The sequence below is a fragment of the Emys orbicularis genome, chromosome 3 (assembly GCF_028017835.1).
Source record: "Emys orbicularis isolate rEmyOrb1 chromosome 3, rEmyOrb1.hap1, whole genome shotgun sequence".
NCBI lineage: Eukaryota > Metazoa > Chordata > Testudines > Emydidae > Emys > Emys orbicularis.
Window position 1 is genome coordinate 405,959 of NC_088685.1, and position 19,683 is coordinate 425,641.

The 19,683-nt window shown below is 47.2% G+C and overlaps 1 protein-coding gene across 2 annotated transcripts in view; it reads left to right on the forward strand.

Moving 5' to 3' along the window:
• The window catches only part of IFT172 (intraflagellar transport 172), a 98,356-nt gene that overhangs the window by 16,702 nt on the left and 61,971 nt on the right, over positions 1–19,683 (forward strand). For both annotated transcript variants that reach the window (XM_065400807.1, XM_065400808.1), the window contains exons 5-13: positions 221–286; positions 649–728; positions 1,224–1,311; positions 5,151–5,365; positions 5,461–5,584; positions 7,036–7,131; positions 7,927–8,088; positions 10,804–10,857; positions 11,481–11,584. In XM_065400807.1, coding sequence (XP_065256879.1) covers positions 221–286; positions 649–728; positions 1,224–1,311; positions 5,151–5,365; positions 5,461–5,584; positions 7,036–7,131; positions 7,927–8,088; positions 10,804–10,857; positions 11,481–11,584 — 989 coding nt within the window. The remainder of the gene's footprint in view (positions 1–220; positions 287–648; positions 729–1,223; positions 1,312–5,150; positions 5,366–5,460; positions 5,585–7,035; positions 7,132–7,926; positions 8,089–10,803; positions 10,858–11,480; positions 11,585–19,683) is intronic.

Below are 19,683 nucleotides of genomic sequence, written 5' to 3' on the forward strand. Positions count from 1 at the left end.
ATATTCCATACAACGTCACAAATGGGCCCAATCCAGGCTCCTCCGTGGGGATTCTCATCTCAGTCCCACTCAGGATTCTGGGTGCTGTCCTGTTAATATCTGCTCCAGGCTCCATGTGCCGATAGCTCTGTGTCGAATTGGAGTGGCATTGCTGCCTGTGGGGCAGGAAGCCTTCTAGCTTGGCTGAGAGCTCTAACTTCTTTGTGCCTTTCCCTGACAGAGCGCAGTGACCTGTTTGCTGTGGCCAGCAGAGAACATCATTGTCTTTGGACTCGCCGAGGGGAAGGTAGAGAAGCCTAATGCTGTCACTGAGTTATGGGCCCCGGGCACTGCTCAGCAGTGAAGGGATTATACTGGGGACTTGCTCTACTGCACCAATTCCCTGTGAGTCTCTCACGACTGTGCAGCGTGGCATGAGAGTGAGTTATTAATCCACTACAGCTTCCACTCCTCCCCCACAACCCACCAGAGACCACGGAGCTCCATGTGATTTCTTACCTTGCTGCTTGGCCTAAAGGTGCCAGCCCAGCGTAGAGGAGAGCTCTCCCTCGTTCTGTTTAAAAACCATCTTGTGCTGCACCACGAGTGAATCCTTGTTTCTGACACGAGGACAGAGACTGCACTGACCAATGTCCTTCTCTCCCTCAGGTTCGTTTAGCAAATACAAAGACCAACAAGTCCTCCACCATTTACGGGACAGATTCTTTTGTGGTCTCATTAACCTCCAAGTGAGTATGGTGCTGCCGCAGGCTCCCACTGCCCCAGCTCAGTCTCCTGACCCAGCTGCTGGCTCTGAAGAGTCCTCCTTAGTGCTGATGGGGCAGCTTCATAGGCTCCACTATAAAGATAAATAAGCCCAGAGCCCCCCACTCTTGGGGTTCCCGGCTTCTGTGTGTTTTACCAATAATACTGTAACATTGCATTATCAGGACATGCCACCCGGTCATTATACCCTTCCCTTCCCACCTTCCCCTCCCCATGTCGGTCTGTCTGCTTTGTCTTTACAGAGACTATGAGGTCTCTGGGGCAGGATCCAGACCTTGATATGGGTGTGCCATCGGGCAGATTGTGGGCACTATCAAGAAGTAACTAAGGAGAAACAGTGGGCTACCATTGACTCCTGCAACCCCATGAGAATCAGATCTGCTGGGGATGGAAGGGAAAAGTGGGACCATGAGTGCTGCTGTGACTCTATGCCGACTTGTCCTGGTGTCTCTTGACAGTGTCTCTGGGAAGGGGATCCTGTCTGGCCATGCAGATGGAACCATTGTGCGCTACTTCTTTGATGACGAAGGCTCAGGTGAATCACAGGTACTGAATGGCTCTTTGGAAAAGACTCCCTCTTGCACACATCCTTCCTCCCCAGTCACACCAGGCCTGGAGAGTAACTGGGACCTGTGGAAGGGAGGGCCGGTCAGAGGAGGGGCAGCAGATTGCTCTCATCACTGCGTGGCTAATGGAGCACTGAATAAACCATGGAAGGGTGTCTAGATCTAGAATTTGTGTGGGTAGGGGAATTACCCCAGTGCCTGTGAGACCCAAGGCTATCCACATCTCCGTGGGGCCCAGGAGAGCAGCGCTCAAGTTGTGAGAGCTGTGGGGTATGTGTATTGCCTTCTTCCCACTGCCCCCTGGTGTATTCTTCATAGTTACACCAACAGATTTTAACCGGAGATTTCCATTTGTAATTATCACCTGGGGTTTCCTCCTGAGAAGGCTTGAGACCAAACAGTCCTAAGCCAAGCTTTTCAAGCTATCCATAGTGGACAGGAGGGTGGAAGAGTACTCGTTATTCCAGCAGCCACTCAAAGCAGCATTTTAATTGCAGTAACAGGAAGAGTAAGTGAACAGCTTTAGTGGCTGATCCTCCTTCACAACGTGCCACAGGGGCAAAGTCATCTTGTGTCCTCATCCCAAATTCTTGCTGGATGTGGTGTCTGAGTGCCACCTAGCCAGACCAGTCATCTTCCAATGGTCTTCCCAAAACCTCATTCTGATCACGGAAAGCTGGACCCCATGGCCTTGGTCAGGGGAAAGGAAATGCCATTTCCACTCGGCCCTTCCCTCTCTAGCTGGAGTAGGTAGTGCGTATATGTTACCCAGGGTGACAGAACCTGATGGTCTTAGAGATCATTCTGCCAGGGCGAAGGTGTACTGAGTCCACGGCCTGTCATACTGACACTACTACTAATTATAATTATAATAGTCCTGCCTCTGTAATCTTTCTGTTACAGAAATCTTCAGAGCTGCTACCGGGAGTTCTTTCACACGTACTCAGTGCTGCTGTAGCATGACATCTAGATCTGATATTTGCTCTGGGGGAGCAGATCTGCAATCTGTGTTTGACTAGGACTTGCTGGCTTCCCACAAGTGGGAATATGCAGAGGCGACTTTAGAGAACTGTTTGGTTCCCCATGCATTGCCACTGCATATTCTACTCCTGGTGGAATTCTGCGCCAAAAAAATAAAAATTCTGTGCACAATATTTTAAAATTCTGCATATTTTATTTGTCAAAATAACACAATATAATCACACCAGTTTCAATTATTTTTGGTCATTTATTTCAAAATACCTGTCACCAAGTATGTCTGTAACAATAAAGACAACAAAAAAGATTCAGGAAATATTTTTTGACAAATAGATTCCTTACTAGGCATATTAATATATAACACTGAGTAATAATTCATTTTAACTATAGTACAGAACCCTATTTCCTGCACCCCTCAGAAGCATTGCAAAGGCTGGGGGGAGTCAGGGGTAATGGAGGAGCTGAGGGAGAGGGAAGTAAATTGCTGGGAAGGATCCTGGGTGTGAACTTGGAGGGTTGTTGGGTATGGGCGGGAAAAGTATGGAACAGGTTTTTGGGTGGAGGGGTGGGGAGGGATTGTTAGGGAGCTTACCCCATGCCGACCCTGGCTGACCCCCTAGCGTCTCCCATTCAGTCAGGCACATCTGCCCCTGTCCCCATGTGTCTCTGTGTCCCCACCTAGCCACTTCCCTGTCCCTGTGTAGCTCTGCACCTCCCTCCCCCCGTGCCACTTTTCCACTCCCATTCAGCCTCTGCCCCAGTCTGTCTTCCCCCACTAGCCCCTATGAGCCCCTGTCTGACCCCTCCAGCACCCCACGCTGTCTGTCTCCCCATAGCCCCTGTCTCCTGACCTGGTCTGACAAGCTCTGCGAAGAAGGCAGCTCTCTCTCTTCCCTTGCTGGCTCTGAGCTGCAGCGTCGTTCTGTTGCCACAGCGCCCTCTGGTGGGCAAAAGGCAGAACTGCAGCAACATTTCGGCAGAAGCTTTTTTCTGTGCAAAAAATTAGAAATCTGCAGGGCTCATTAATTATGCAAGCGCGCAGTAGCGCAGAATTCCCCCAAGAGTAATATTCTTGCTACTCCCCTCCTGCTGCCTTCCCCTCTTCCTTGGAGGGCTGCTCTCATGAAGCACTTGGCTTTAGCAAGAGGAACTGAGGCAGCTGACCCTCTTGCAGCCTCAGTTTCGAATAGCTGTTGCCACATGAGATTGGTTGTGCAGCCCCAACAGGCACTGCTTCCCAGGAGGTGCATCCCATGAGTGTATCTGTGCAGAGGCAACACTGTACACAAGAACCAGGGGGCACCGAGTGAAAGCGAAAGGTGGGAATTCAAAATGGGTAAAGGGAAATACTTTTTCACACAACATGTAATTAGATTGTGGAACTCACAGGAAGTTTTTTGAGGCCAAGAACTTAACAAGATTCAAAAAGGGGTTGGATGTTTATATGGCTAGCAAGAATATACAGAACTGTCATAATGAACGCTAACCAGATTCTGGCGGGGACGTTCAGCCTCTTTCAGGGCTTAGGCTGATCTCGAACTAGGTGGGGGTGTCTGCACTGCAGCCTGGGGTGTAATTGTTGGCTCGGATAGACATACCCTTGTTCACTTTGATTGCACTAGTGTGCTAAAGAGAGCAGTGCAGCCATGGCTCCATGTGTGGAGGCAGAAGCCAGCTGCATGAGTACAGTTCTGCCCAACCCTAGGTACAGACTTGAGTGTCTAGCCCGTGCCACTGCCCTTGTAGTTATGGCTGTGCTGCTGTTTTTAGTGTGCTAGCTCGATCAAACTAGTGCGGGTAAGTCTGCCTAGGCTGAAAATTACACTCCCAACTGCAGTATAGACGTACACAGAGAGACCTAATGTGGGGGACAGATTATTCTACATCGGCTACTGCAGGGTTCTTTTACCTTTCCTGGGCTAGATCCAGTCTGGCAGTTCCTGTGTTCCTAGAAAACCACAGTCACCAGGGTAAATAATGAGGTTTGGCATGTGGGTGTGGGGTGCATCTTCTCTTTCCCTGCCCCTGGGGACTGCAGCAGGGGTGACAGAAGATTTTAGGGGGCTTGAACTCCTGTTACTATTATTATTGGTAGTAATAATTCCTGGTCCCAGCAACTTAAGAAGAGCAACCAGGCTCCCCTTTATGCCCCAGCCCAGCATCCAGCCCTGTGATCCATGCAATCAGGGTGTTTTTGTTGCCAGGATCAGCAGTGAAATATTGGCTGAGCAAAGTGAGGTCAACTTGATGGCTTTTTTGTTTGTTTTTCTGTCTGACTTTCGGTAGAAGCGATGACGTGTGCAACACTGTAGTTAACAGTGTCGACATTTAAATTGTCAACAGTAGAGTTCAGAGTTAACACACATTCATAGAATCATAGAATCACAGAATATCAGGGTTCGAAGGGACCTCAGGAGGTCATCTAGTCCAACCCCCTGCTCAAAGCAGGACCAATTCCCAACTAAATCATCCCAGCCAGGGCTTTGTCAAGCCTGACCTTAAAAACCTCTCAGGAAGGAGATTCCACCACCTCCCTAGGTAACCCATTCCAGTGCTTCACCGCCCTCCTAGTGAAAAAGTTTTTCCTAATATCCAACCTAAACCTCCCCCACTGCAACTTGAGACCATTACTCCTTGTTCTGTCATTAAGGTGATGGGGCAGCTCATTCCTCTCAGAGCTCTGGTTTCAGGCTGTTTCTTTGGCAAGTTTGGCAGTCAGCCCTAGAAAGCCTCTAGAAACATACTTTTTAAATAAGCTCGCAGGGGGCTTTGTACCTGGTCTGCTCAGTCTGCTGCCGGTGCTGCTGCTCTGTTCAGGACTTTCTGTCTTGTTTATTGTAGGGTAAATTGGTGACGCACCCCTGCCCTCCATATGCCCTCACCTGGGCTTCCAGCAGTGTCGTGGCTGCAGGCTGCGATAAGAAGATTATAGCTTATGGAAAGGAAGGCCACATAATTCAAACCTTTGATTATAGCCGGGACCCCTTGGAGAAGGAGTTCACCACAGCAGTCACTAGCCCCGGGGGCCAGTCAGTCGTCATTGGCAGCTACGACAGGTATAGTGCCTAATGGCTGGGCCTTTCCTTTAGAACGGCCTTCCTCGCCTGCGGCTTGTAGTTTTTCAAGGTCACTGCTTCATCTCTTCCCACAGGCTGAGGGTGTTGAACTGGAGCCCCCGCAGGAGTGCCTGGGAGGAAGCCAAACCCAAAGAAATCGCACACCTTTACACGATCACAGCCTTAGCATGGAAGAGGGATGGCTCGAGGCTCTGTGCGGTGCGTACCATGAAAGGATAGCCTCAAGCCTTCTCCAGAGCCACCCTGAGGTGTCCTGGAGTGACAGTCCTGCCTGCTGCATGGCGGAGTCTGATGTGTGTCCCTACAGTCAACAAGACGTGGCACTGGGAGGGCCAGCCAGAGATGAAGGGGGAGGAGGGATGGGACCTAGAAACGCAAGGAGAAGGGGTGGGCTGGAATCTAGGATGGGAAAGAAGTTGCTGCAGTCTGGTATGTGATGAGAGTCGTATGAGTTTAGAAATGGCACAAGGGATGGTTCAGCAGCAGCAGGGAAAATAACAGAAGGGGTTTGGCCTGGCCTTCCCAAATGCAGCCTGCCCTCTGTCTCCCCTAGCTCCTGGCGGGGTGGGGAGGAGCTGAGCTGGCATTAACCCCTTGTATTCCAGGGACCAGAGAGTGCCCCTGTCTCTGCCTTGGGGATTCTGTTCAAAATTATCCCAGTCTGAAAGTCCCCTGGGCAAAAGATGTGCCCTACAAGGCTGTTCCTTGCTTCCCCTTACACATTTAAGACCTTGGTCTTTCAAACAAACCTGGTTTCATTCTGTGATAAGATTAGAAGTTTGGTTGATAAGGATAACTGAGTCGATGTAATATACTGAGACTATGGAAAAGCATTTGGCTTAGTACTGCATGACATTCTGATTTAAAAAATGAGTACATGTTAATGGATTAAGAACTGGCTGACAGACCTCACAAAGTAGTTGTCAATGGGGAATCCATCATTAAATGACGGTGTTTCAAGCGGGATTCCACAGGGATCGTACTAGGCCTGACACTATTCTACATTTTCTTCAATGATTTGACAGTAAATATAAAATCACTGCTGATCAAAATTTGTGGTGACACAAAGATTGGTGGAATGGTAAATAACTGTGAGGACAGGGCAGTCATACAGAGCAGTCAGGATAGCTGGTAAGCTGGGCCCATTCAACCAAATGTGTTTTTAATGCAGCCAAATAGAAGGTCAGACATCTAGGAAGAAGGAATGTAGGCCATACCTGTAGAATAGAGACTCTATCCTGGAAAGCAGTGACTCTGAAAGGGATCTAGGGATCATATTGGACAGACAGTTCAACATGAGCGCCCAGAGCAACATGCTAGCGAAAAACGCTAATGTGATCCTTGGATAGATAAGCAGGGGAGTAGTGAGTATGAGTCGAGAGGAGATTTTACCTGTGTATACGGCATTGGTGAGCCCAGTACTGGAATACTCGTGCAGTTCTGATGTCCACTTTTTAAGAAGGATGTTGAAAAATTGGAGAGGGTGCAGAAAAGAGCTACAAAGATTATTCAAGGGCTGGAGCAAATGTCTTACCGGGAGAGAGCTTCATCTGTTTAGTTTATCGAAAAGAAGCCTGAGGAGTGACTTGATTACAGTATCTAAGGACCTTCACTTGCTGCACTCCACCTGCCTTTTGTTTGCTCCCCAGGGCACCCTTTGTGGAGGGGTGGAGCAGTTTGATTGCTGCCTGCGCAGGAGCATTTACAAGAATAAATTTGAAATGACATATGTGGGGCCGAGCCAGGTAAGCAGTTCATAGCCTGTGTGAAGCGGGTGTCTGTGAGTGAAGCTGTGATAATCAGTCACCTGGCATGCTTGGAGTCCTCAGTACTGTCTGCTACTCTCCTGTCTCACCCAGGTCTGCCTCCCCAGCCCCTCCTGTAGACTCCCTGCAGCCTGCTGTGATGGGTCTCATCAGCTCTCCCAGCTGGGCTCCTGCTTACACCCATCCCCAATAAAACATTGGCTGTGTTTAAAAAATTCTGTTCAAAAGAGTTAACATTAAAAAGTAAAACACTCAAACATTAAAAAGTCTGGAAACGGAATCCAGCCTCTCTCCTTGCCCTCCTGCCCACCCCACGCCAAACTTTGGTCCCTAAAATTTGGAAAATATACACAGAAGTCAACACAGTACATTACCAGGCAAGGGTAAAATCCCATTGCTAGCCAAGGGATCCATCTCCATCAGTTTGCTGGGAAATGTGTATGTTTTTACATATTTTAGGAACAAGATTCAGTGTGGGTGAGTGGTGGAGGGCAGCTGGGATGACAGACCTGGTGTCAGTTCCTGACTCTAACATAGGCTCATTGTGTGCCCTTGAACAAGTCACTCAGTCTCCTTGTGCCATAGCTCCCCATGGGTACAATGGGGGTGGGGGAGGTAATGCTCCCTTTCCTGCAGGGGTGCTGTGTTTGCGAGGGGCTGGGGCATAGAACTACCTAGACAGATAGACATGTACCTTCCTTAGGGTGAGGGCTCTTGTGTTGTGCTCCTGTAGGGGTCAGCCAGCTTCCTTACCTCTCGCCCTGCTCTCTCCAGGTCATTGTGAAGAACCTCTCCACAGGAACCCGAGTGGTGCTGAAATCCCACTATGGCTATGAGATTGATGAGGTGAAGATTTTGGGGAAGGAGAGGTACCTTGTGGCCCATACCTCAGATACACTGCTGCTGGGGGATCTCAACTCCAACAAGCTCAGTGAGGTACTGGAAATCGCTGCAGGACCGTGGGGTTGACCTGGTGTCTCTGGATTCCCAGGCAGACGCACTGGTGTCTGAATAGTGTATTGGCTAGTGGTTTTAATAAGTTGGAGGGGACTGGTTAGCTGAGAGAATTGGTAGTGGGATCTTCTGTTAATTTAGATGGACTAAATGGGCTAAGCATTTGAAATTTAAAGTATTAGATAAAGCTTTCATTTTAACAGCATCCCTTGTTCCCTTGCCCTTTAGCTGGAGACAGGTTTTAGATGGAAAATTCCCCAGCTGTTTGACCATCTCTTAGATGGTATGGACCATGGTAATAACTGTCATCCCACATGGTGTCTGGGATTCAGCTGGGGCTGGTGGAGGTGGTGATGTCATCTGGTTCCCCCACCCCCATCCCTGGCCTGTTCTGGCCAGGACACCTCACGGGATCAGGATGATGAAGGCCGGGGTCCCAGGAAACGGCCGGAGTGGCAGCCGTGATGGTGAAGCTCGCTCCAGTAGCATCTGTCTGTTCTTTCCAGCTGTTCTTTTTGTTCTTTCCAGACTTTCCCCACCAAATCATTTTCTTTTAAGGACACAGAAAGGGAGTGATTGGTGTTGTGTCTCCCTTTCATATCGTCTCCCTTAATATTTGTTTTTTATAGGTTATTGTAACATCTTACAAACTTTACATGCTTTTTACAGTTGAGCCGACAGTCGGGGTAAATGTGTAGGCCCAGTTGGCACGACGGGTCTTTACTCTCTTGGAGGCCTTGGTTCCAATCTAGTAAGGAGACCGAGCCCAGGGACAGGATTTGTGACTTCTCTATTAACGTGTTCAGCTTGTATGTTTGTCTGGGCTGTGTATGTTATAAGCTCTGCAGGGTAGCATCCGTGTCTCCTTATGCGCTTGTGCAGTATCCAGCACATTGTGGGTGCTATGCAATATATACAGTGAAAATAATTATAGTATATGCTCCCTAATAGCAACCCTGATATTAACGACTTCCTGCTAATAACAACATTTTGCCAGGAACCAGTCCCATTCTATTGACTTTAATAGGATTCAAGGCTCTTAAGCAAAGTGAGCAGTCATGGGATAAGAGGGAAGGTCCTCTCACAGATCAGTAACTGGTTAAAAAACAGGAAACAAAGGGCAGGACTGAATGGTCAGTTTGCCCAGTGGAAAGAGGTAAATAGTTGGGTCCCCCAAGGATCTGCCCTGGGACCAGCGCTGTTCAACATATTAATAAATGATCTGGAAAAAGGGGTAAACAGTGAGGTGGCAAAGTTTGCAGATGATACAAAATTACTCCGGATAGTTAAGTCCAAAGCAGACTGCGAAGAGTTACAAAGGGATCTCACAAAACTGGGTGACTGGGCAACAAAATGTCAGATGAAATTCAGTGTTGATAAATACAAAGTAATGCACATTGAAAAACATAGTCCCCAACTATAAATACGAAGTAATAGGGTCTAAATTAGCTGTTACCACTCAGGAAAGATCTTGAAGTCATCATGGATAGTTCTCTGAAAACATCTGCTCGATGTGCTGCGGCGGTCAAAAAAGCTAACAGAATGTTGGGAACCATTAGGAAAGGGATAGATAATAAGACAGAAAATATCATAATGCCACTGTATAAATCCATGGTACGCCCACACCTTGAATACAGCATGTACTTCTGGCTGCCCCATCTCAAAAAAGGAATATTAGATTTGGAAAAAGATCCGAGAAGGGCAACAAAAATGATTAGGGGTATAAACCAGCTTCCATATGAGGACAGGTTAAAAGGACTGGGGCCGTTTAGCTTAGAAAAGTGATAACTAAGGGGGGATATGATAGAGGTCTATAAAATCATAGAATCATAGAATATCAGGGTTGGAAGGGACCTCAGGAGGTCATCTAGTCCAACCCCCTGCTCAAAGCAGGACCAATTCCCAACTAAATCATGACTGCTGTGGTGAAAGTGAATAAGGAAGTGTCATTTACCCCTGCACATAACACAAGAATTAGGGGTCACCTAATGAAATTATTAGGCAGCAGGTTTAAAACAAACAAAAGGAAGTTCTTCTTCACACAATGCACAGTCAATCTGTGGAACTCATTGCCTGGAGATGTTGTGAAGGCCAGACAGGGAAACTGCAGCTGATACTATGCAAACAGAGGGTGCACCCACTGTCTCAGCAGGCTCAGCTGACTAGTAGCAGACTACTGATTGGTCACCACTTAAATCTTCCTGTTCCTGCCACACCCCTTGTCTGAGCAACTGGTAGCTGGGCCTGCTGCTGACCAGACCCCAGAGACTAAGTTCCTGCCTTCTCACCTGGTCCCTGCTCCTTGTTCCTGTTACCTCACCTCATTCCGTGTTGTGCTCCCTTGCCCTAACTCCAATTACTGACTCTGGCTGTGACTCCTGACCCCAACACTACTCTGGGTTCCAACTCAGGCTGTTTGCATGGAAGGCACCAGGCTTGTCTGTGCTGCTGCAGAGTGTGGGAGGAGGTTAGTTCCACAGAGCCAAATAGCAGTGAGATTTCAGAACCCAAGCCAGATGCAACAATCGAGATGAAGTCAGAGCTGAAATGCTTCTGCTGCTTTGATCGCTAGCTGGAATCCCATCTCGCTGCCCCCAGATCCCGTGGTGCCTGCAGCTTAAGATTCCTGCAGTGCAGTGACAGGGGCAAAAGGACCACCAGTGCAGCGCTCATTCACTCCACACCCTTGTGTTGCAGGTGGCCTGGCAAGGATCCGGAGGGAACGAGAAGTTTTTCTTTGACAATGAGAACGTGAGTTGGATTGGGTGAAACTCTTCCCCCTCCTGGCTGAATACACTATTCACAAACTGCAAACATGAAGTCTGTCCCCTGGGGTGGCCCATTTCTTTGCCATGCCTCATGCTATCCACCCAACTCCTGCAGCCTGTGGCCTGCTCCCTACCCTGCCCATGTTTCAGGGAGCAGAACAAACCTTTGGTATGAGAGCTGCATGGGCAGTGTTTCCACAATGGAGGGGTGGAAACACTGCCCTGGCATCAGAGTGGATGGCAGAGGAGGAAGACACTGGGAGGAAAGTAGACATACAGAGAGCAGACATGTGACTTACTAGGGGGGAATCCTGCTCCACCTGGTAGGGCTGAGAGGCCTGGAGGAGTCGGCTTACTAGCTTACAGCCTGGCTCCTACAGCACAAGAAACCTCAGCCCATTGGTACTGATTAGTGGCAGTCACAGCAGTGAGACCAAGGATGGAATGAGCTCCAGAGTCTGAGCTCTCCCCCTGGCCCTAGAGGGTGAATCCAGGTCAGGATGCAGGGCATCCCTTCCACAAACCCAGCTAGTACCTGTGCCCCTCCACTGAGACCTTCCTCTCACACTGCCTGCTGTAAGAGTCCTGTCTTCTGTCTCCCTACAGGTCTGCATGATCTTCAATGCCGGAGAGCTGACTTTAGTGGAATATGGAAGCAATGAAATTCTGGGATCTGTCCGCACAGAGTTTATGAACCCTCATCTCATCAGGTAAGTGTTGCACCCCTCCTTATCCCCACCACAGGCACTGCCTTGAGACTGCATGGGACTGATCGGGGGCCATCACATCCCAAATTGTCCCCATTGCATGGGTCCTAGCCCTGAGACACAATGAGACCCATGTTGTTTCTGAATGGTCTCTGAGGCTTAGCCTGCACTTAAAAGTTAGGTTGAGGTGGCTACATTGGTCAGATGTGAAAAATCTTACATCTCTGACTGACATAGCTATGCCAACTTAAGTAGTGTAGTGTAGACACCCTCAGTAAATCTGCTGCCTGTGGACACTGTTATGGGTAGTGGGGGCACAGTTGTTATAGGAGGACAGACGTACATTTGTCACATGCACTTTTGTGCATGACTCTGATGTTCCTCTTTCTGAAGCGGGACCCCAACTCACACCTGGAGGCCAACTGGTCTGACTGGCACTAAATGGAAGGTCTCAATGCCACTGAGTCTTGCTCTATCCCTAAAAAAATCTGTTCTTCACTTCTCTCTCCTTCGCAACTGGCCTCTTGTTGAATATTGAAAGGCCATTGCAGAGAAACGAAATGAATTTTTTGCATCAGTCTTCATGGTTGAAGATGTGAGGGAGATTCCCAAACCTGAGCCATTCTTCTTAGGTGACAAATCTGAGGAACTGTCCCAGATTGAGGTGTCAGTAGAGGAGGTTTTGGAACAAATTGATAAATTAAAACGTAATAAGTCTCCAGGACCAGATGGTATCACCCAAGAGTTCTGAAGGAACTCAAATGTGAAATTGCAGAACTCCTAACTGTAGTTTGTAAACTATCATTTAAATCAGCTTCTGTACCAGATGACTGGAGGATAGCTAATGTGACGCTAATTTTTAAAAAGGGCTCCAGAGGTGATCCTGGCAATTATAGGCCAGTAAGCCTGACTTCAGTACCAGGCAAACTGATTGAAACTATAGTAAAGAGCAGAATTGACACGCTGTCATGGGATAAGAGGGAAGGTTCTCTCATTGATTGGTAACTGGTTAAAAGATAGGAAACAAAGGGTAGGAATAAATGGTTAATTTTTAGAATGGAGAGAGGTAAATAGTGGTGTCTCCCAGGGATATGTACTGGGACCAGTACTATTTAACATATTCATAAATGATCTGAAAAAAGGGGTAAACAGTGAGGTGGAAAAATTTGCAGATGATACAAACTACTCAAGATAGTTAAGTCCAAAGCAGACTGCAAAGAGCTACAAAGGCGTTCACAAAACTGGGTGACTGGGCAACAAAATTGCAGGTGAAATTCAGTGTTGCTAAATGCAAAGTTATGCACATTGGAAAACATAATCCCAACTATACATATAAAATGATGGGGTCTAAATTAGCTGTTACCACTCAAGAGAGAGATCTTATGGTATGTCTACACTACGAAATTAGGTCGATTTAATAGAAGTCGATTTTTTAGAAATCGATTTGATACAGTTGATTGTGTGTGTCCCCACTAAGCGCATTAAGTCGGCGGTGTGCATCCACAGTACCGCAGCTAGCGTCGACTTTCGGAGCATTGCACTGTGGTAGCTATCCCACAGTTCCCGCAGTCTCCACCGCCCATTGGAATTCTGGGTTGAGCTCCCAATGCCTGATGGGGCAAAAACATTGTCACAGGTGGTTCTGGGTACATGTCGTCAGGCTCCCCTCTCTCCCTCCCTCCCTCCGTGAAAGTAACGGCAAAAAATTGTTTCTCGCCTTTTTACCTGGGTTACCCTGGCAGACGGCAAGCATGGAGCCCGCTCAGCTCATTGTCACCATATGTCTCCTGGGTGCTGTTGGCAGACACGGTACTGCAGTGCTACACAGCAGCATCCCCTTGCCTTGCCTTGCCTTGCCTTGCGGACGGCAGACGGTGCAATATGACTGGATGGCAGACGGTGCAATATGACTGCTAACCGTCGTCATCGTCCCGTGGGTGCTCCCGGCCGACCTCGGTTAGGTTGGTCGGGGGCACCTGGGCAGACATGGGTGCTCCTGGCCGACCTCGGTGAGGTCGGTCGGGGGCGTCTGGACCAAAATGGGAATGACTCCAGGTCATTCTCTTCTTTAAGTTTTGTCTAATGGAGATTCAGTCCTGCCTGGAATATCATGCCAGGTGGAGGCTTCTGCCTCAGGCTGCTCTCCCAGGCGGCAGCACCACATGGTCGCACCTACCCCACCACCTACCTTTGCTCCCATGGCTCATGAAACCTGGACAGTAGTAAGGAGCAGTTCAACTGAGCAAGTGCAGAATGGTGGTAGAAGGAGCCTTTGGATGTTTAAAAGCTCGCTGGCGCAGTTTACTGACTCGGTTAGACCTCAGTGAAACCAATATTCCCATCGTTATTACTGCTTGCTGTGTGCTCCACAATATCTGTGAGAGTAAGGGGGAGACGTTTATGGCGGGGTGGGAGGCTGAGGCAAATCGCCTGGCCGCTGATTACGCGCAGCCAGACACCAGGGCGGTTAGAAGAGCACAGCAGGGCGCGCTGCGCATCAGAGAAGCTTTGAAAACCAGTTTCATGACTGGCCAGGCTACGGTGTGAAAGTTCTGTTTGTTTCTCCTTGATGAAAACCCGCCCCCTTGGTTCACTCTACTTCCCTGTAAGCCAACCGCCCTCTCTTCCCCTCTTTGATCTCCGCTTGCAGAGGCAATAAAGTCATTGTTGTTTCAAATTCATGCATTCTTTATTAATTTGTCACACAAATGGGGGGATAACTGCCAAGGTAGCCCGGGAGGGGTGGGGGAGGAGGGAAGCACAGGGGTGGGATAGTTGTAGGGGCATCCCCTAGAATGGCATGCAGCTTATCATGGAAGCGGCATGTCTGGGGCTCTGACCCGGAGCAGCCGTTTGCCTCTCTGGTTCTTTGGTAGGCTTGCCTGAGCTCCTTAAGTTTCACGCGGCACTGCTGTGGGTCCCTGTTATAACTTCTGTCCTTCATGCCCTTGGAGATTTTTTCAAATATTCCGGCATTTCGTCTTTTGGAATGGAGTTCGGATAGCACAGATTCATCTCCCCATACAGCGATCAGATGCAGTACCTCCCGTTCGGTCCATGCTGGAGCTCTTTTGTGATTCTGGGATTCCATGGTCACCTGTGCTGATGAGCTCTGCATGGTTACCTGTGCTGATCAGCTCGCCAGGCTGGCCAAACAGGAAATGAAATTCAAAAGTTCGCGGGGCTTTTCCTGTCTACCTGGCCAGTGCATCTGAGTTGAGAGTGCTGTCCAGAGCGGCCACAATGGAGCATTCTGGGATAGCTCCCGGAGGCCAATACCGTCGAATTGCATCCACACTACCCCAAATTCAACCCAGCAGGGTCGATTTCAGCTCTAATCCCCTCATCAGGGAGGAGTACAGAAATCGATTTTAAGAGTCCTTTAAGTCGACAAAAATGGCTTCGTAGTGTGGACGGTGTTAGGGGACTTATTCCTTTACCCTCTTACTTCCCTGGTCCTTCTTGCATGAACAGAGAGCAACAATACCCAAAGTCCAAAGGCGCAAACAATTGGATGTTTATTGGGGTGAACTTCCAGCAAGCATGATTCTAGTTTCCTTCCTTAGTGTCCCCCTTCCCAGCTGTGACACCACAGAGCCATCCTTGTTCCCATTCCCCCTTAGCAAAACATGATCCCAGTTCCCCCACCCCCAGTCCCTGTTCCCATTCCCCCCCACCCACTTCCTGATTGACTGCAGACTATATAGTTAGGCCTTGGCTACACTGGCGCTGTACAGCGCTGCAACTTGCTGCGCTCGGGTGTGTGAAAACGCCCCCCCTCCCCTCGAGCGCAGCGAGTGCAGCGCTGTAAAGCGCCAGTGTAATCAGCGCCTGCAGCGCTGCACGCTCGCTCGCAGCGCTGCAAGCTATTCCCCTCGGAGAGGTGGAGTACTTACAGCGCTGCGAGAGAGCTCTCGCAGCGCTGGCGGCGCGACTACACTCGCGCTTCACAGCGCTGCCGCGGCAGCGCTGTGAATCCCCAAGTGTAGCCAAGGCCTAAAACTTGAGTTTTGCTTAGCTATACCTTAACTAATTATTTTACTGAAATTTAACTAACCAATCCTGACACATTGTAACATGGTTATTTAACCAATTATATCCCACCATCTTAATTGGTTTACACCCAACAAAATTAATTATACAGCAGACTGAAACAATCACAGAACCAGACAGAGACCATGCAAATAAACATACAAAACAATACAGAAGTGAGGATTTCACAACTAACAACTACATTTATACAGACATAAGGGTTTTCCAGCTGTGTCTATTGATAAGTGAGTTCTTACCAGACAGAAAACTATCAAACTAAATTTTCTTTTACATGTTCTAGGCTTTTCCCTTTATCTGGAGGTGATAGATTGGATCACCTTCCTAACAGCCCCAGATTGACTTATTTCCATGTGACTAGTTTGGAATGTGAGGATGTGACCGTTCACTTCTCAGCTTATGGCTGCCTCTGCTGCTTAGCCAAAGGCCTTACTTAGCCTAAGAACAGAGCCTCAGACTGTCACAGTACAAGAAGGCCCTTACACAAACAGACAGTGATTTTGATTCTTTCTTTTATACCTCTATAACTAGCTAAGGGATCAGAATACACGTAAATTCCTAAAGTATAGGCCTTTACAGACAGGCCTGAATATCTATATCCTAACAGACGGGTGCAGGGTTAAATCGATCTAACGCTGCTAAATTCGACCTAAACTCGTAATGTAGACCAGGGCTTAGAGTCATCATAGATAGTTCTCTGAAAACATCCATTCAATGTGCAGTGGCAGTCAAAAAAGCTAACAGAATGTTGGGCATCATTAAGAAAGGGATCGATAATAAGACAGAAAATATCATATTGCCTCTATATAAATCCATGGGATGCCCACATCTTGAATACTGTGTGCAGATGTGATTGCCCCATCTCAAAAAAGATATATTGGAATTAGAAAACATTCAGAAAACGGCAACAAAAATGATTAGGGGTATGGAACAGCTTTCATATGAGGATAAGATGGTGACTTTTCAGTTTGGAAAAGAGATGACTAAGGGGGGATATGATAGAGATCTAAAAAACGTGACTGGTGTGGCGAAAGTAAATAAGGAAGTGCTATTTTCTCATAACCCAAGAACTAGGGGTCACCAAACAAAATTAATAGGCAGCAGGTTTAAAACAAACAAAAGGAAGTATTTCTTCACACAACACACAGTCAACCTGTGAAGCTCTTTTCCAGAGGACGTTGTGAAGGCCAAGACTGTAACAGGGTTCAAAAAAGAACTAGATATGTTCATTTTTTGAACCCAGTTATGCTTTTGGCCTTCACAACATCCTTTGCCAATGAGTTTCACAGGTTGACTGTGTTGTGTGAAGAAGTACTTCCTTATGTTTGTTTTAAACCTGCTGCCTATTAATTTAATTGGGTGATCCCTGCTATTTGTGTTATCTGAAGGGATAAATAACATTTGCCTATTCACTTTTTCCACACCTTTCATGATTTTATAGACCTCCATTATTGTCCCCCATAACACTCTTTTTTTAAACTGAACAGTCCCAGTCTTTTAAATTTCTCCTCATATGGAAGCTGATTCATGCCCCCAATCACTTTTTGTTGTTGTTGCCCCCTCTGTACTTTTTCCAATTCTAATATCTTTTTTGAGATGGGCTGACTAGAACAGCACACAGTATTCATAGTGTGGGTGTACCGTGAATTTCTATAGTAGCTTTGATATTTTGTCATATTTTCTATTCCTTTCCTAATGGTTTTTAACATAGAGCACATTTTCAGACAACTCTCCATAATGACTCCAAGATCTTTCTTGAGGGGTAACAGCTAATTTAGACCTCATCATTCTGTATGTAGAGTTGGGATTATGTTTTCCAATGTGCATTATTTTGCATTTATCAGCATTGAATTTCATAAGAACATAACATTCATATGCCATTTTATTGTCCAGTCACCCAGTTTTGTGTGAGATCCCTTTGTCTGCTTTGGACTTAACTATCTGGAGTAATTTAGTATCATCTGCAAACTTTGCCACTTCACTGTTCACCCCTTTTTCCAGGTCATTTATGAATATGTTGAATGGCACTGGTCCCAGTGCAGATCCTTGGGGGGGGGAGGAGGAGGGGGCACTTTTTACCTTTCTTCTTTCAGAAATCTGACCAGTTAGTCTTACCCTCTTTCCTGTCTTTTAACCAGATACTTATTCATGAGGAACTTCCCTATTATCCCATAACTCCTTACTTTGCTTAAGAGCCTTTGGTGAGGGACCTTGAGAAACACTTTCTGAAAGTCCAAGAACACTAAATCCACTGGATCACCCTTGTCCATGTGTGTTGACCCCTTGAGACGATTCTGATAGACTGGTGAGGCATGATTTTTCCCTTTACAAAGGCTGTGTTGACTCTTCCCCAACAAATCATGTTCATCTATGTGTCTGATAATTCTTTTCTGTTGCTTCAACCAATTTATCTGGTACTGAAGCTAATAGAGGAGGTATCTGAGCCTCTAGCTATTATCTTTGGAAAATCATGGGAGACGGGAGAGATTCCAGAAGACTGGAAAAGGGCAAATATAATGCCCATCTATAAAAAGGGAAATAAAAACAACCCAGGAAACTACAGACCAGTTAGTTTAACTTCTGTGCCAGGGAAGATAATGGAGCAAGTAATTAAGGAAATCATCTGCAAACACTTGGAAGGTGGTAAGGTGATAGGGAATAGCCAGCATGGATTTGTAAAGAACAAATTGTGTCAAACCAATCTGATAGCTTTCTTTGATAGGATAATGAGTCTTGTGGATAAGGGAGAAGCTGTGGATGTGGTATACCTAGACTTTAGTAAGGCATTTGATACGGTCTCGCATGATATTCTTATCGATAAACTAGGCAAATACAACTTAGATGGGGCTACTATAAGGTGGGTGCATAACTGGCTGGATAACCGTACTCAGAGAGTTGTTATTAATGGTTCCCAATCCTGCTGGAAAGGCATAACAAGTGGGGTTCCACAGGGGTCTGTTTTGGGACCGGCTTTGTTCAATATCTTCATTAATGACTTAGATATTGGCATAGAAAGTACGCTTATTAAGTTTGCAGATGATACCAAACTGGGAGGGATTGCAACTGCTTTGGAGGACAGGGTCATAATTCAAAATGATCTGGACAAATTGGAGAAATGGTCTGAGGTAAACAGGATGAAGTTTAACAAAGACGAATGCAAAGTGCTCCACTTAGGAAGGAAAAATCAGTTTCACACATACAGAATGGGAAGAGACTGTCTAGGAAGGAGTACGGCAGAAAGGGATCTAGGGGTTATAGTGGACCACAAGCTAAATATGAGTCAACAGTGTGATGCTGTTGCAAAAAAAGCAAACGTGATTCTGGGATGTATTAACAGGTGTGTTGTGAGCAAGACACGAGAAGTCATTCTTCTGCTCTACTCTGCGCTGGTTAGGCCTCAACTGGAGTATTGTGTCCAGTTCTGGGCACCACATTTCAAGAAAGATGTGGAGAAATTGGAGAGGGTCCAGATAAGAGCAACAAGAATGATTAAAGGTCTTGAGAACATGACCTATGAAGGAAGGCTGAAAGAATTGGGTTTGTTTAGTTTGGAAAAGAGAAGACTGAGAGGGGACATGATAGCAGTTTTCAGGTATCTAAAAGGGTGTCATAAGGAGGAGGGAGAAAACTTGTTCACCTTAGTCTCTAAGGATAGAACAAGAAGCAATGGGCTTAAACTGCAGCAAGGGATGTTTAGGTTGGACATTAGGAAAAAGTTCCTAACTGTCAGGGTGGTTAAACACTGGAATAAATTGCCTAGGGAGGTTGTGGAATCTCCATCTCTGGAGATATTTAAGAGTAGGTTAGATAAATGTCTATCAGGGATGGTCTAGACAGTATTTGGTCCTGCCATGAGGACAGGGGACTGGACTCAATGACCTCTCGAGGTCCCTTCCAGTCCTAGAATCTATGAATCTATGGAGGATAGGTCCATCAGTGGCTATTAGCCAGGATGGGCAGGGCTGATGCCTCTGTTTGCCAGAAGCTGGGAATGGGTGACAGGGGATGGATCACATGATGATTCCCTGTTCTGTTCATTCCCTCTGGGGCAC